The sequence below is a fragment of the Sinocyclocheilus anshuiensis genome, unplaced genomic scaffold (assembly GCF_001515605.1).
Source record: "Sinocyclocheilus anshuiensis isolate Anshui unplaced genomic scaffold, SAMN03320099.WGS_v1.1 scaffold1463, whole genome shotgun sequence".
In the NCBI taxonomy this organism is placed as follows: domain Eukaryota; kingdom Metazoa; phylum Chordata; class Actinopteri; order Cypriniformes; family Cyprinidae; genus Sinocyclocheilus; species Sinocyclocheilus anshuiensis.
Window position 1 is genome coordinate 704,420 of NW_015536784.1, and position 18,407 is coordinate 722,826.

General features: G+C 35.6%; 1 protein-coding gene across 3 annotated transcripts in view; it reads right to left on the reverse strand.

The window, feature by feature from the left end:
* The window catches only part of LOC107655740 (equilibrative nucleoside transporter 1-like), a 36,662-nt gene that overhangs the window by 3,133 nt on the left and 15,122 nt on the right, over positions 1 to 18,407 (reverse strand). For all 3 annotated transcript variants that reach the window (XM_016443332.1, XM_016443315.1, XM_016443324.1), the window contains exons 2-11: positions 11,121 to 11,202; positions 10,956 to 11,037; positions 9,350 to 9,534; positions 7,944 to 8,083; positions 7,441 to 7,575; positions 6,272 to 6,369; positions 6,074 to 6,155; positions 3,964 to 4,049; positions 3,719 to 3,830; positions 3,541 to 3,626 (exon numbers count right to left, since the gene is read on the reverse strand). In XM_016443332.1, coding sequence (XP_016298818.1) covers positions 3,541 to 3,626; positions 3,719 to 3,830; positions 3,964 to 4,049; positions 6,074 to 6,155; positions 6,272 to 6,369; positions 7,441 to 7,575; positions 7,944 to 8,083; positions 9,350 to 9,534; positions 10,956 to 11,037; positions 11,121 to 11,149 — 1,035 coding nt within the window. In that variant the 5' untranslated portion in view covers positions 11,150 to 11,202. The remainder of the gene's footprint in view (positions 1 to 3,540; positions 3,627 to 3,718; positions 3,831 to 3,963; positions 4,050 to 6,073; positions 6,156 to 6,271; positions 6,370 to 7,440; positions 7,576 to 7,943; positions 8,084 to 9,349; positions 9,535 to 10,955; positions 11,038 to 11,120; positions 11,203 to 18,407) is intronic.

The following is an 18,407-nucleotide window of genomic DNA, read 5'->3' on the forward strand; positions in this document are numbered from 1 at the left end:
CTGCTTTAGAGAAGAGGAAGAGAAAACTAGAGGTGCGCGTAAAAATCTATTCATATATGAATCGCGATTCTGTCTTCTAATGATTCTAATGGATTCACAGGTTTCAAAATCAATGTTCTAAAGCAGAGGTTCTTAATACTGTTCCACACGTCCCCCTGCTCTGCATCTCTCTCTGTACTGTATAAAACCGTATATTAAAAGCTAACATAAGCAGCGGCATTTACAAATAACAGCGTATCTAAAAGTATGAGACAACAACAAACAAAAAACATAGGCCTACCATTAAAAGCCGTGCTTGCACAGGTTCTGCACGATCCTCTTCACTAATATCCTCTGCTTCTCAATCGGGCTCAAACTGATAAGCGATATTAACGACGCCGTTGTTTACAATACAACCGGAGCACATGCCGCTGAGGAGAGGGGCGGGACGCTTAGACGCGCACTAGAGACGGTTTAGCCAATCACAACACACTGGGCTAGCTAACCAATCAGAGCCCATCGCCTATTTCTGAGGTCGGGGCTTCATAAGAGCAGGAAATGATCAGAGCGTTTATCAGAGAAGGGACAGAGCGGTGTGGAATAAAGGTAAATTATGTGAAAAATAATGCGTTTTTTTTTTTAAACGAAGCATTAACACATGTTAGACTGCACCCCATAAACACAATCAAGCCTAGAAAAAAAACAGTCAACCACCCCTTTAATGTAAATACTGTATTAGTTCAAGTTGAAGTTCTAAAATTACTGAAATTCTAACTGAAATAAAAAGAAACTATTGCTAAAGAGAAATATTTAAAATTTAAATTTAAAATGACAAATTTTGTCAAAAATTGTCAAAAGATGTGCATAACCATTTTGCTTTTTTTCAAATTTGAAAAACTGTTATTTATAAGTAAAACTATATTGATTATTTAAAATTGTAACTGTAAAACAATGAAAAGCATACAATTACACATAAAACATACTGAAATTAAAAATGAAATTAAAAGACCATTTAAAGTGAATTACTGAAAAGAATATTTAATTAATATAACTTTATAGATATAAATATATTTTTAAATGTATTATTAATATATAGTAATTAATATTGTTTTAATATAACATTTAAATATATATATATATATAAAATTTATTATTTAAAATAAAATACGATTTATTTACTTAAAATAATAAAGCCAGAGAGAAAATACACAAAAGGTTTTGGTTTTGTTATTTAACTTTGTTAGCATGCACATTTTCAGCATTTATCAAGTTATTGTTAATCTCAACATTTATTAATACATAACTAACATCAAGAAATGTTAGTGTTACCAAATATAATATAAATGTTCTCGTAGCTTCAGCAATTCTCTTATAATAATGTCACAGTTTTGTACTATAACATAATACACAGTTTTATATCATAATACGCAGCTATCATTATCATTAAATCAACTTCCATCAGGACCGCATCAGCCATTATCAAACCCATGCTGGTCAACCACTGCAATCCATTTGCTTAACCAGCCAATCAGTGCATGAGAAAGACATCTTCAGCACATTCTGAGCTCGCGTGAGCATCCATGTGAAAGTGGTTTTGCTCCTGAAACACTCAAAACTCATGACAATACCGAATCTAAATCTGGCTCATTTACAGCTATTGCCTGGACGTGACATCTTCAATTCATTTACTATCTCATCACATATAGCTCAGTACATGCTGATCTACAGCTGTCATAGTTTCTCCCATGATGCTGAGCTCTCATTCAGATGGACATTTTTGGGCTCGAGAGAAACAAGCGTTACATTGAGTGTGGTAACAGTGTACATGAGCAGCACATGAGCGTGAGACAGCTGACTGCACGAGACGCGTTCCAGTGCTCATGTTATTAAAGACTCCCTAAATGCCAGGAACACTGAGAGAGCTGATCTGCTCCACTGTGGTTTAACTTAATCAGTTTTCCCTGTAAGTGAGTTTGACAAGAAGCTGAATTCCATGTAAAAGTTTTCTATGTTGACTTACATTTTAAAGTAGTGAGAGGAACTGAGGAACACATGCTCAGAGCAGATCAACTCTAATTTAGACCATACAAACAGGATTATCAAAAACTGACATTTCACGCGCAAAAAACCTTCACATTGACCTTCCTAAGCACCAAACACATGAACACAGTCTGAGAGTTGATTTAGCAGCGACGTCAACGACATTAACAACCTGAACAATATTTATCTAATGACAATTAATAAACAAATACACTGAAGCCTTGATATGTACTATATTTGTATTATGATAAATAAAACCTTTCATTTCTGCTATATTTGTCTTATGATAAATAGAATCCTCTATATCAACTATAAATAAATAAATAAAATATCCATATCTACTATATTTGTATTATGATACAAAAATAAATCCTTGTATATTTCCTATATTTGTATTATGAAAAAAATAAACACATCCTTGAATACTTCCTATATTAATGTAATGAATAAACAAAATCCTTAATATTTACTATATTTGTATAATTAATAAAACATTGATATCTACATGGTTATCAATCAGTTTTTTAACCAACTAGGGCTGCACAATTAATCGTGATTACAATTACAGATGCCACAATTACGTAATCGTTCAAGCCAGCAATTAATCGTTCAAAGTCCACTTACATTATTCTGCGTGCTTAAGATGTGTTTTTTTTTTTCTACAGTTTATCTTAAGGATTTTCCCAATGTTTTAATTTTAGTTTTAATATAACATTATAATACCATGCATATTTTTACCTTTTTTTTTTATTTAAAGAAGAAACCAAACCAAAGTAGAGTTGACATTTGAGGCTTAATGCTATAGAAAAGCAGTAAACGTTTTTCAGTTAGTGTTTTCAGCTTGTTTATTTTCATATAAAATATAAGGCATGCATTTGCTTCGAACAATGGTATAAACATCATTCAATGTAAATTGTGATCATCGTAATTAATAAGCGCAATTACAATTTCAAGGGAATAATCGACAATTATGATTTTTGTCATAATCGTGCAGCCCTATAACCAACCATTAAAGTATCATAACAGTAGTCATGAAAATAGCTTTGTATGAGGAACAGACTGAAATTGCATGAATGAAACTGAAGAGCTGCAACAGAGGGCAAGATTTTTGGTCAATAACATATTTCAGTCTGTTCCGCACACAAAATCATCATATGACTTCAGAAGACCACTTCTGGACCACTTTTAATGGTACTTTTTGAAGCTTGTATGGAAAAAGCAACTTGTTCCACATAATAAATGAAGTCACATGAGTTCGGAACGACACAGAGTTTTCATTTTTGGCTGAACTGCTCTTTTAACATGATGTAGGATTTTCCAGAGAAACTATTCGACAGTGTTTTCCCTGCCCTGCTCTTTGTTCAGAAAAAACACATCTTAACAGGAATTCCATGAAAACCCAGGATGGGACGGTCAAATACAGAAAGCAGATGCTCCGTTTGATCAAGCCCTGATAAAGCATTCGCAGCAGGTGCAGTCCCTGCCTGAGCCTGATTAACACACACACACACACATACGTACCCACATACAGACCGCAGTCAGGCTCCTGCCGGCCCAGTCCATCATGTTGAACAGAAGGAAGCAGGACACAGGGATGAAGTAAGTATCTGTGAAAGAGACAGAGCAGTTGTGACACGTCTGCTCTCACTGGCAGAGAATAAGTAGGAACTTCGATATAATGACATGCAAACACGCTCACCCCAACCGTTCCCCTCTTCAACAACAGTGGTCTGGACTTCAACAGTGACGGCTGGGAAGATGCCAATGGTGACGGTGAAAACGAAGCATACAGAAAGAGCCATCACCCAGATCTACGACAGGAGACCAGAGAGTAGAAGTGTTATTACAAACAGACTCCTGCTCTTAAGAGGCTTTATTATGCATCGCTAACTTCGGCTATGGCTAGTTTGGTTGGTTATGTAGGCAGCTGGTTGGAGTTAAGACCTGTTTGAAGATGCCAAACACTGACACGGCGGGTCTGCTCTCTTCGTCAGTCAGGCTCAGGACCGGCCTCTTCTCTGTTTGACCTTCTACAAGCCAAGAGTATAAAAACACGATCAGTTTCTCTTAACAGGGAAACATGAGTAACAGACACGAAGGCCCAATCCCAATTCTACCCCTTAGCCCTTCCCCCTACCAAAAGAGAATTGAGACATCCCTACCCCTTCACGTGAACGCGCGAACCGGAGGGGTAGGGGTGTCTCAATTCTCTTTTGGTTGGAGGGGTAGGGGTAGGGGAAGGGCCAGACAGCCCTTCAAACGAAGATTTTTCGGGACCACACTTCAAACGAAGGGGTATGAATTATCTCAGCGTAAACCGGCTTCAGGGGCAACATGGCTGCCCGAGCGAACAAAAAGACAAATAAATGTAAGCATTTTTGGCATTAATAAAGATTTTAACGAAAAGTAATCATTTGTTTTATGTTACATTCAATCGTGAGTTCATATTTACGGTCATGTTACTCAAAGAAATGTTTGCAAAAAATATTTGCTAACTAACGTCATATCATTATAGACTGCACGATAGTGCCACAACATATTTTCATGTCTGATCAGGGCGATAACCACTGTAGACATTGAGGGGGGGCTAGTCTCTTTTCTCAAATATTGCCAATTCGAGAGAGAGAGAGAGAGAGAAGTCCTTACCGTATTCTGTATTTGTCATTTAGCAACAAAAAAGTCTTTAAACATCATGAAAAACACATTAAGACACTGTTCAGTCACTCCGAGACTGGGATTTTTTTAGGGAATAGTGTCCCAAAGTCAAAATATTTAGGCGCAGTCAAAATTAAAAATAAAATAAAAAAATATTTAATACAAGTTTAACACAAAAATGAGAGAAACTTAGTGTTAAAGCTTTTAAGACAGAACTCAGAAAAGGCACTAATGTCTAGATATAAATCTAACGTCTAAATAAGCCTAATTTCCACCGAGTGGTACAGTAAAGTACAGTACAGCACAGTACGTTTCGGGACGGTACACCGTGATCCGGCTTGTGTTTCTACCACCAACAGTACTCTTACTTGATATACGTGGTGTATGCCGGAAAGTAGCGATCGACGTCAATTGTCGCTCGAAGAAGAAAGCGCAACATTGTCTGTGTGTGAAAATTCTAAAATACACAGTTTAAAATAAAATACTCTTACTTATTCTAATTCTAAAATACCCTGTTATATTTCATTCCACTCCCCTTGTAGCACACGCAAGTGACGATTATCTGTAAAAAAAAAATCAACGTTCTTCAGTGAGTCTAGCTCCACCCTTTAGGTACTGGACTACTGTGCTAGATGCCCCATCGGTAGGGTCCCAAAAAAGTGGTACGGTATGGTTTGCTATTTTGGTACCATTCACTACTTCTGACAATGGAAACGGAAATAATTGTGTACTGTACTGAATCGTACCGCTCGGTGGAAACAAACCATAAATATTTAATGTACAGTCAATATTAATGTAAAATAAGATTAAAAAAATACTATTAAAATAAAAATGAAATAAATTGGGGCAATAAACTGAGTGTTAAACTCAGTTTAAATGCATTTAAGACAGAAATGTGTGTGTCCCAAAGTCAAAATATTTAGGGGCATAAAAAAATAAAAAAAATAATTTAAAAAACAATACAAATAACAAAAAAAAAAATTATAAAAATTAAAATTATATAAACTATATATTTATATATATAATTATATAAACTATATATTTTAGATGCAGTAGTGTTCCGAAGTCAAAATATTTATGTGATAAAGATAAGATAAGATAAGATAAGATAAGATAAGATCTTCTGCGGCACAAATAAATTACCTTAAAATCTCGATTAGATATGTCTGTATGTTGTCTGAATATTCGCCATATTAGAACTTCTGCCTGTTTTCTCTGTCAACTTGTGTGATATGAAATCAAATGAAAAGCAGTGTGAAACCTTACTTGTACACAAGGTTGGATGCACTGGGAACAGTGGTTTGTATTCCAGTGGTCTCATATATTTGTTCGTGAGTGTTTGATCAGCATTAGATTTTTAGAGAAACATTTCTGATAAATATGAAACGCTGGCCATTACCTGGTTTCAGCAAATCCATCTTGTTTTCCTCATCAGCGCTGGATCGGGAGCCACTGCTCTCAGAGTAATACTGGAAAAACTCCTGCAGAACAAATATTTTTAGTTTTTAACATGTAAACATTGAAACATAATTCTCAGCATTGATTAGTGGAAATGAAACGCAGATGTGAGTCTCAGAATCAGGGCTTTACATCATACCATTTTAGGCAGAGCGAGGTAAGAAACAATGGCCAGGAGAATAACCACACAGGCAGTGATGAAGTAGCCGAAGGCACTGTCCTGTAACGCTGAGCCCGCTGGAAAAGACAAGATTCAGGTCAATACCTGGAACAGATTCAGCAATTCAAAAGTACTCATGGACATCCCTGTAGAACTGTTTTATTAGCACATAAATAAACACAATTATCACTTACATTAACTAGTGTAGCATTGTAGGTCTGACATTTAACATCTGTTTCAACCTACTTTGAATTTGTCAAATGCAATTTTAGTATTTGCATACTATAACAGAATTTATTTTCATTTTAGTTTGTCATTTTGTTCCATGCATTTGTCATTTTTATTAGTTTTAGTTCTTTCATATTTTGCTTTTTCAAATTTTGCTATTCTGCTTTTATTTTATTTCAATTTAAAGTACTTCAGCTTTCAATTTTATTCAATTTTATTTCATTTTTATTTCAGCTTTAAACATCTATTTGATTCTACTTTGAATCCTTTTGTCCAGTGTTATTTTAGTATTATTTATATCATATTATAGTATTTATTCATATTTAAAAATTTCAGTTTTTTATTTTAATATTAGTTTTAGTACATTTGTTAAGCGTGTTCGTCCTTTTAAGCTTTATTTTTATTTCAATTTTAGTTTTAGTCCTTCAACTTCAACTTATTTTATTTCAGTTAGTTGCCAAGGGAAGATTTCTCATTTTTGTTAAAGTTTTTTTTTTTTTTCAGTTTAAGTTTATCTATTAATATTTCATTTTAATTCAACTTTAAACATCTATTTGAATCTACTTTGAATCTGTTTTGTACAGTGTTATGTTTGTATTATTTATATTCTATTATAGTATTTATTATTTTCCATTTTTTGTGTTTTAGTAAAATTTGTTGTGCATTTGTATTATTTTTTACCTTTTTAATACTTCTACTTAGCTTTATTTTCCATTTTCGAATTTTCATTTACATTTTTTTTGTTCGCGTTTTTCATCTAATATTTAAATTTGATTTGATTTTAGCTTTATTTAAATAAACAAACTTGTTTTAATAGTTTTAGTTCAAAATAAAAAAGCTGGTTTAGAATTTTCCAAATTCTGGTTCCTACGATTTGGAAAAGAAGAAAATAAAGAGAGTGACAAAGGATGAACACATACAGGCGAGAGCACAGATCATGGAGAAGGCCGCAAACGTCCCTGCCAGGCCTTGTCCGCTCATGATGGGCGTGGTGTAGGACGCTGGGAGCATTCCAGCCAAACCAAACAGACTCCCTTGCAGAATTGCCCCGAACGCTGCAGAAAGAGACAGTGAAGAAGAAAAACGATGGTTAAGATTAGACATAAATCCACATAAAAATGTGTAAAGGTCGTGATAACACAGAACATCGTGAAATATTTCTGAGAGTTCAGTCCTGTACGATCTCCTCTTTCAAGTAGGACCTTCCCCAGCTTGATTCTCAAGGCATACTGTGCATTAATATCAGCATCAAAGGATGTGTGTGAACCCAAGCCATCTTTTACTCATTATGAACCCCAAACAGAAACCAAACCTTGTTGTGACCCGACCCAGAGGAGAGGAAGACTACAGAGACCACGACACTGAGGTCAAAGAGGCCTGGAATAGACACACTGCAGATGATGATGATGATGGTGATACTCACAGTTGATGCAGATGATTTTGATCATAGTGAACGCAAAGAACGGCAGGGGCTCCATCTCCACCTTCACCAGCACGGCTGTGATGAGAAACACCACGAAAATGACAGACAGACTGCCTGAGATCCTCAACTTCTGAGGAATCCTGGGAAAAAAACAACACAAGATCGGCTCACTGGCTAATAGGGAGATTCATGCTAAGTTACACAATATCTCTGCATTGTTTATTACAACTTATTTTCCGCATTTTAGAATAACGGTAAAGTCAACAAAACTGTGAAATAACACAATGGAACATGGGAGTGAGTCATGAGGGATGTGCTTCCTTCACTATTTGGTCCAACTCATCAATTAAACTGTAGTTTTATAAAGACATTAGACAGCTGATTGTAGTTTCCTACAAAACTTTATTTTCAACATTTATGCTGAAGCCTTTAGATAAAAGGGTTTTTAAAGGGGTCATATGATGCGATTTCAATTTTTCCTTTCTCTTTGGAGTGTTACAAGCTGATTGTGCATAGATAAACAGTTTTATATATGAGGCAGTATTGTTTAGAGGCAGTATTTATGTGGGTTGCAAAGTCAAGTCAAGTCACCTTTATTTATATAGCGCTTTTAACAATACAGATTGTGTCAAAGCAACTGAACAGCATTAATTAGGAAAATAGTGTGTCAAGAATGCAAAATGACAATAGTAAACACTAATTTTTCAGTTAAAGACAGTTCATCATTGAATTCAGTGATTGCAATTAATCTCATGTCTGTTTGCCATAAACACAATTTTGAATTTGCTGTGATATAAACTATATTAAATTCATTTTATATTTAATTTAATTTATCCACATTTCATACATGTGTATAAATATTTAATATTTTTCTAATAAATATATCTAAAAATATACATGTATAATTATATACAATATATGTATAATTATATACAATACAATAATTAAATATATCCAACTGTCATATATATATAATATATATAATGTCATAATTATATATATATAATTATATACAATTAAATTTAACAAAATATGTAAATAATTACTTTAAATACATTTATAATATATAAATAAATTATTTTAATCATATAATTTTTATACTTACATTTTTTATAAAACATAAAAATGAAAATAATTGCTTCTGGTCTTTCTGTGTCATTGACTGATAACTGTGACTAAGATTTAGCTTTAGTAACCAGGTTTTATTTTAGCCATCCCATTTCCAAAGAGTCTTAATATCAGACAGAACAAAATTTCAATGAGCTTCAATGTCCAGTTGGGTAAGCTTAGTTGTGTGTTAAAGAAAGCCATATTTAATCTTTTAAATGAATGTGTTAACTTGGTGTCAGCTCTAATCTATGTATGTTTCTAAATCTCTCTCACATGAAACACAGAGCTCGTCTCACCTCTGGTGGATGAAGGAGTTGAGGCAGGTGAAAATGAGCAGCGGTACCATGGCGCACAGCGTCATCACATTGTTGAACTTTGACTCTAGGACGTTACGATTGTCACCCTCTATCACCACCGTCCCATTGGCTGTGTGATTGTGTTCTCCATTGGTCTGTGGGTCCTTCAGACGTTGGGTGAAGTACTGCAGAACAATGAGAAGACATTTAATATTTGTATATTTAAAAAAAAAACATTATTATAACATTATTTATGCTGTTGTAATTTTGCAGTGTAAATGCATTCATGCTACATTTCAACTTCATTAAACTGTCTGTGTAAATGCATCTAAATGCCACTTCAGCTGCTTCTGTTTCTTCTGCAGTGGAAAGATCGGTTTTGTTAAAGGGGCCATATGATGCGATTTCAAGTTTTCCTTTCTCTTTGAAGTGTTACAAGCTCTTGGTGCATAAAGAAGATCTGTAAAGTTGCAAAGACTAAAGTCTCAAATCCAAAGAGATATTCTTTATAAAAGTTGAGTCAGCCACACCTACCTAAAACGGCTCGTTCTAACACGCCCCCACATGTCTACGTCACTATGTGGAAATATTAGCATAATGCCGCCCAAATGTGCACGCAAAGAAAGAAGGCGTGGTTTCAGGAACAGCAATCGTGTTGATGCAGCATGTCAGGGAGATGCTGTTTCAGTGCGAAAGCAAAAGCACTTTATTTGGCCTTCCGGAAGTAGATGCAATTAGGAATCATTGGTTAAGATGTATTTACAACAGAACAACACAACCCAGGTGTTCGAATTTGTGCAACGCATTTTATGGATGACAGTTTTTTTAACCTAGAAGAGTACAAGGCTGGCTGTGCACAAAGTCTATTTCTAAAAAAAAAAAAAAGGGTAAATTCCGACTTCGCTATGACGATCTGGCGCTTCTGAATCAGCGACTGTAAGTATGTTATGTAATTTGATTGGTAACAGCCCTATAGTGCCTTATTATATTAGGTGAAATTACTGATAAAATGTAAGAATTTGATATGAAAGATGACACATGCGTTTAATAAGGTTAGGGGGAAATGCCCTTTAAATAGGCATTACCTGGAAATCAATTTAAATACATTTTAGTATGCAGTAACTTTAGTCATATAAACCGTAATTTCCCAACAACAAAATTGTGGCCAGTGAAAATGCTGAGTGGCTAGTAATTTTGGAAAACCACTAGCCAAAGTGACTGGTGAGCAAAAACAATTATTTCAAGCCCTGTATAGAGTGAATATTTGTATTATTGCAGTTAAAAATGTGGTGTTTAACTGGAGTAAGGTGGTGGGGGTGCTTAACACATTGATATACAGCAATAATTGATATACAGCAATATTTACCTACATAAATGCTTTTCACAAAAACATTTGAAAGTATTTTAAACCTACAGTAGGAAACTTAATCTCCAAATAAAGCAATATTCATTGTTGGATCATTTTATATTGCCAAAATCCAAAACCAAAACAAATGTCCCTTTGGGGACAATGAAGTACTCCAAATCCAATATAGCTCACAAAATCATGGATTCATCTAATAATGTGCCATTAAAGTTTCAGTGGTTTCAACTAGACGATTGTTACCATGGTAGCAGTCATGAAGAAATTCCATGGTAGCAGAGTTCCCAGGCCCAGAATGAAGAATATGATCCATACAGCATTATACCTGGAAGACATGTCATGTTATTCACATGCAGTTTCATCACTGAGCATTTGTTTCATGTGAGAAAGTCACGCACACACATTTACCTGTCTCGCGGAGCGTTTGCGGCTGTCATTGCGTCTGTCTGACGGATCTGTCACTGATTTGTTTCAGAATCTGGCATCAAATCTGAAATCACAATCACATGAAACAACCTTCATTCAGTGATGCTGAACCACAACGCCACAGAAGATGATCTATTGTTTTATCATTTCAAACCCAATAAACTCATTTTAGTTAAATATTCAATTTGAAAAGTCTGTTTGTGTGGTGTTTCTGTAAAAAAAATCAAAGCATATGATTTAATGATATTTTTAAGAATGACTAAATACTTTTTGAGGTCACTGTAGATCTCAACAGGTCTACAGTCTTCAGTATTTACTGTGTAAACATCCATTATTATTGTATTTCGTTCAAAAATATGATTCTGTTAATGGATATTCTGGCAGCCCCAACACAAACATACTGTAATATCTAAATGAATGTTTATATTTTCACTTCAGTGTCGTTTTTACATGTGCTTGCAATTAGCCTAAATCTCTAAAACAATATTTTGAACATATCACATATTCTGCTTTATTAAGCCTTGGGTATAGAGTTCATAAAACAACAAAAAATGAATTTCCTGAGCTCAAGCGACTGCTTGTCTAGATTTCAGAAAAATCTCCAACCCTTAAGGAATGAATCACAAAATCCTCTGCACTCAAGAAAGAGCAAAATATTGATTAATCCTGCAAATCTTTTGAGAATATAAATAAAGAGAGAATGAGAAACTAATGAACTCCAGGACGGACAGCCTCAGTGTTTCTCCTCGCTGGATGTTCCATTAATATTGATACCTCTGAATTCAATTTTTCAGTGTATTTGTATGGTGCTTTTTGTCTTGTACATGGATTCTGCTGCTCTTAAATGATGTGTTTCAGATGAACTGTTTGCAAACTAAGATGATAATCAGAGACTGTGACGTTGGTTCAACTTTCTACCATCTCCATGGACCATAATGAAGCTTTCTGTATGTACTAATCTGCTTAATTTATGCTGTTTATAGTGCATAAATGACCACGAGTTTGAAGACATACTGATGCACTATCCTCTTCCAAAAAGCATACTTTCAGCAGTCCCATAAACACATTTTCTGAACTGTCTGTACACACAGAGCCCACTGAAGTACTCTTAATTCATACAGCTGTCACAATATACTCTTAGTGAAGAGATTTATTGGCTGACAGGAGGTCAAAACATAGGACGCCATATTATCAATCATTTTTTATTGTATGTTAAAACTTTCTTCACAGAGAGAAGATTTATTTGAAAGAAATTTCAAAGTTGTATTTCATATTGTGTTGTACCATTTCATAAAAACAATGACAAATATTGAAAAAAAAAGGTTTTCTCCACAGCTACAGGAATTGTGTACAATGATCAGTATTTTTCAAAGAAACTAAGAAACGTGCTCTCTTTTCTTTGCTATTCTCTTCTGGAAATTGCTAGTAATTATTTTGCTGCATTAGAAAATCTGCACAGTAATTTCAGTAATCAGGTTATGGTAAACAGTTTGAAATGCTATGGTAAGGTAATCAGTATTTTCCAAATGAAACTAAACATGAGTTTTCTTTTTCTTGCTATTCTCTTCTGGATATGCACAGCGTAACTTCACTATATTTTAGAAATTCTGCATAGTAATTTAAGTAATCAGGTTATGGCAAACAGGTTAATGCACTTACAATATGCACTGATAAAAAAAACTCTCCAAATTCTGGTTCATATGAGAATCTTTTAGTGCATATTAATGTGCTCAATGAGAAAAGATTGATGTCTTCCACCATGCTGATTTCTCTATTTCAAATAGTATTACAGCTACACTTTTCCATGTGCTTTTTTCCAATGCATCATCATGACTGAACCAGCCTGTTGCACAGGGCCTTTAAATCAACCAATTGACACAATTCATCTGATTTGCCCAAATTGTGTTACAACCATCGTAAATCTGTCACGTTGAGAGAATCTGATTGAAGTCTGATTGACCTAACTCTTGTGACCACATGTCCAAACTACTATCTAAAACATAATCATCTCTTACCAATACTGGCACTTTATGCATCCATAAGACAACAATATTAATTATACCACCACTTAAACCAGGTCAAGGTGCCCTCTATAAAGCAACATGCATTCAGCGGCAGAAACTGAAAATTTTACTTCAAAGTTAAATGGGAGATCATTAATTTAGTGGAAGCAATACATGCTGCGGTTAGCTGATAATGACTAAAAAGCTAATGAAGCATTTCCACTTTGAGCGGACTTCTTTGCCAAAGGGTTGGCAGGCATGAGAGATTCTGTGGAACTCCAGGAATGGACAGATATATCGACAAAACCTGATGCGGTAACACTAGTCTCAGAACTACACCCATATTATAGCAGTTTTTAGGAGTCATTTCAAAGAAGCACAACCAAGTGTCTGCACAAAATTTGATGAAGTGCACTAAACAAAAAATGCCAATAAGTGTTTTGCAAGTTTGCATATGTTAATTAAAAATTATTGTGTATGTTACCAAAATTTTGCTGTCTGTTAGATTTTTAAAAATGTTTTAGAAAAGTCTCTTACGCTCACCCAGGCTGAATTTATAAATATAGTGAAAACAGCAATATTGTGTAATATTATTACAATTTAAAATAACAGTTTACTATTGTAACATTTTAAAATGCAATTAATTCCCACAATGACGAAGACAAATTTTCAGCATCATTACTCCAGTCTTCAGTGTCACGTGATCCTTCAGAAATCATTCTAATATGCTGATTTGCTGCTCAAGAAACATTTATCATTATTATTATCAATGTTGAAAACAGTTGTGCTGCTCCATATTTTTGTGGAAGCCATGATACATTTTCTCAAGATTCTTTAATGAATAGAAAGTTCAAAAGAGCAGCAATAATTAGAAATAGAAATCTTTTGCAACATTATAAATGTCTTTGACACTTTTGGTCTATTTGATGCATCCTTGCTGAATAAAAGTTTTTTTTTTTTTAAGTTGAATGGTAGTACAGCATATATTATATAAATATTTTAAAGGAGTATATGCATTTATAAATATATATTTTAGAAATATTTATAAATTATATAAATGTCTTTATAGTTAGTCATAATATCCAAAACATTTTTAAAAATTGTTTAGTGATGTTCATTCTATTTAACCTCACAGTAATGTTTAAAAGACATCTATCTTTCTTTATTCATTAAAAGACTTATATGTTAGCGAACAACCAGTCCCATTACATTTTTCCATACTCTTGCCAATAACATCTCTGATTTAGTGTTCAATCACTCCCAGATCAGCTCATGTGCCAAATCTGAAAGAGGTCATCCAAACCTCCCATTTCTACACAAGCCAATGCGCACACTGTCATAGCCGCACTCCACAAATTACGCCATACAGCAGCCTACAATCACTCAGTCACCCGGTCTGGTACACCTCCCATGTCCTGAAAAAACTAGAGGTCAACAGATTGATCGGACGATTTTTGTCATTTTTTAATTAATCGGCATCGGCCGATTGTGCTGCAAATTAGGCCGATTTATAGGCAGGCGCATCTGCGGGCCGCTAAGCGTTGTTGCGGAACGCCGGAGAATCGAGATAGTCCTCACTGCAGAACACAAGATCCAGGGGGCGTGGTTGGATCCAGATCCAACTCCTCCCACCGTACATATACCTAAACCTACCCGTCTCCACCCCGATCCCTAAACCCACCCATCTCCACCCCTAAACCTACCAATCTCCACCCCCTAGATGTGGATCCAACCACGCCCCCTGGATCTTTGTTCTGCAGTGAGGGGCTACTGCTACTGCTAGAGTAAGCTTCCCTATTTTTGCAAAGTCAAACCATGACCCATCATGGATCCTGATTCAGCTGCCATGAGAGATTGATATCAACATTACGCATTAGCTAGCAGGGTTAAATTTAAATGCTTCTCCTCCTCGTCAGTGATTGGTGAGAAAAATTGACATCACAAAATATTCCATAATACTGTTTTTATTTTCCAATCAGCAGATGTTATGCGTGAGTGTGTGCATAAAGGGACGTAAATATATTAAGTTCCATTATGTAATGGTTATGTGATTGACCTGTGTTTCTCTGTTATCTTGATTGTGGTTCAAGCTCTGGCGGCTTTATGTAGGCTATGGGATGTGGGGGAAGAGTAACTTTAAACTCATACAGAGAGGAAGTAGATCATAGATGATGGAGCTGATGTAGGAAATTACAACTGTTTGCAGGACAGACTAGATATGCAACTATTAAAATAAGAGCTAATTAATTCTCTGAATGATTTATTTGATAAGTGTAAAGCTACATAGTGTGTAAAGCTACATACAACTTTTTTATTTTTTTTATTTTTTTATGTATCATGAAAAGGGATTCAACAACATGTGGTTCGACCTTTGCGGCCTTTGAAGGATGCAGCCTCTGAATTGGGACACAGCTATTGTACTATGAATGGGAGAAAGTACCTAAATAAAAGCCAACTGCCAATTGATAAAGCCATCACGTCACAGCAGCTGCCTTTAGAAGCTCTGGTTTGCATAAAAACAAAAAGTGCCCTGAGATGTGTGCTTAGAAAAGCACACACGCACATTGCCTGGACGAACCTGAAATACAAGCTTTATAATGCTATTTCAGCATAAGTAAAACTTTAATAGAAAACTTGGTTAAACCAAAGCAAAATGCACTGAATTATTTTATCTGAGAAATTGTGGTTCAGTTATTTTTGTTATCACTTGGCCATTTGACTTATAGCAGTGTCCAGTGTTTCCCGTACATTGAGTTATTACTTTGTTGAATAAACTGATCACTGGACGTTTCAAAATTAAAATGCAGCGCTGGTGTTTTTATATGAATGTATCTTTGAAAAGAACCGACTGTCTTCAGAAAAGCTTCGGTGTCATTTTCATTTTGTCTTTCCTGTAATGACTGATAAAGTCACGTTTGTGAGCACAGTGCTTATTAGATTATAGCCGTTACCGGGGAAACCGCTATATCTCCGGCTCCAACAGCGCCTCCTGCTGGCGGAGAATGAATTTGCATTTGCAAGTCTGTCAAGGTCGGGGATGAAGGAATGAGGCGAGGACTCATGGAATTGGAATTGCAGGAGGAATTAGGGCTTTTATTAATAACAAAATAAAACAAAACAAACAGAAACTACCCTGTAGGGGAAACCGACTGGCAAGGCAGGATCAGGACAGGACACGACAGGATACATTCGGTGATGAATGATGACGAACTGGGACGGGACTGCAAACACAAGGAGAATAAATAGGGAGCAAATGAGGAGGGTAACGAGGGAACACATGTGGGGCAAATTAACCAATAATCAGGTAACAAGATGGGTGGGGTCAAGACAATTGACATGAGAGCACATGGCACACAGGAAACAAAGACAAAAGCCATGTGCTCACAAAACAAAAACAGAAGCACATGGCCAGCAAAGCAATCACAAGCCATGTGCTTGAACAAAACAAGACACGAACACGCAGCTAATGAGAATACTCATAAGCCGCATGTTCACACAAGACATGACAACATGAAAGCACGCAGCCAATGAAAAACACAAGCTGCGTGCTACACAGCACAAGACATAACATGAAAGCAACAACACAAGACACGAGGACAGAAGAGCGTACGGCCAGAGCGAACTCGAGACCACACGCTCCCACAACAAAACAGAACATGGAGCGCGAGTGTCCGAACCCCGACACCAAACCGAAACTGAGTTCTGAACAAGACATGAGTGCCGGGATCCGAACGCCACGCTCCAACATGAAACAAAGCACGCAGACAAGAGAGTGCACGGATCAAGCATACTTGTTCCGGGCTCTCGAAACCATGAATAAACTAGACCGAAGTGACAGAACCTTGACAACTACTACTATTACTATCTTGTACCCTGCGATAATCATTTACTCATCGCAGCCCTATTAAGAACCTTTTGTGCAATGGAAAGGATGTTAAAGTTTCTTCATGCAACCATCAATGCCAGTAAAGAACTTTTATTTTTAATAGAGTATGAACATAAATGTGCATAATCTCAATCAAATCCATTTTGTAAGACGTGCCACCCCTACCTGTGCCGAACAATACCTGATTTCTATAACAAAATCTGCCATGGGTTTAGTGTTGTCAGTCACAGGAGAACAGCAGGCCGTGATTACATTTATTTTCCCTGACTCATTTCTTAAAGTGCTGTGAGGCAGACCTGTTTCCTCTACTGGACATCATTCAAGAGTAAGAAACTCACTATTAGCAGGAGCATAAGGCCATTTAATTTTTATTCTATTTTCATCCTCAAGGAAACATTTATTAAAGCAGGAACACAGGCATATCAGTTTGACTTTCTGCCATGTTACCAAAGGCAAAAACTTGATTGAAATAAACACTGCAATATGTCGGCTTATTTACGCCACGTTTCTCTATAAAACCCACTCCAACCTCTTGAAATCTCCAACCCTAGTTTTACTTTAAACTACTTCAAATAACATTGACAACACCTTTTAATGCCTTAATATGATGCCCATTTGAGTTCAATGCGAAAAAAGTAGGTTAGGGCTTTGGACTGTGAAAACTGGGGTGTTAGATACCAGAAGTCGCCTTTGTGAATGTCAGAATAAAAGGAAAGTTGATTCTGAGTTAAAGTAAAAAAAAAAAAAATGTGTCATTTGGAATAACATGGATTTCATTTGGAATAACCAGGATTGTGCATTTAGAAAGTAAACTGTCAATTTTAATTTAGTTGACTTCTGAAAATATAGGTTCTAGTTCTGTATCAACAGACTGTGTTTGCAGAATAATATGCAAGTTTTGTGCTGACAGCTGCACACAATACCACATAGGAAACCCACATAGGTTTTGGCAGTTTTGCGCATAACACGAGAATGCGGCCAGAGTTGCACACCATACATGCACGCCACATGAGTTACATTAGGAACATTTGCCTTTTTGGAAGTGGAAGTGATTGAGGGCTCACCATCTCGGTCCATGATAAAGCTCACATGAATCTCATCTAAAGTGCATGAGAAGGGCACATACATATACTATCCAAGCCACAAGCATATGCATCAGCATCATGACACTTAAAACTCAACCTTTATGGAAAACTAAATGCCACAGACAGAAAAACTGTAAATAAAACTTTGTTTTTTTGTTTTAATAACAGTAAACATATCTCATCAGGATCCAAACATCAACTTTTTCATTTCTTTCATTTAATTTCTAAATTTCTTAAAAAAATTTTTTTTTTAATATAGAGTGTCAAATAGAAAAAATTGTTTTTCAATAATAAT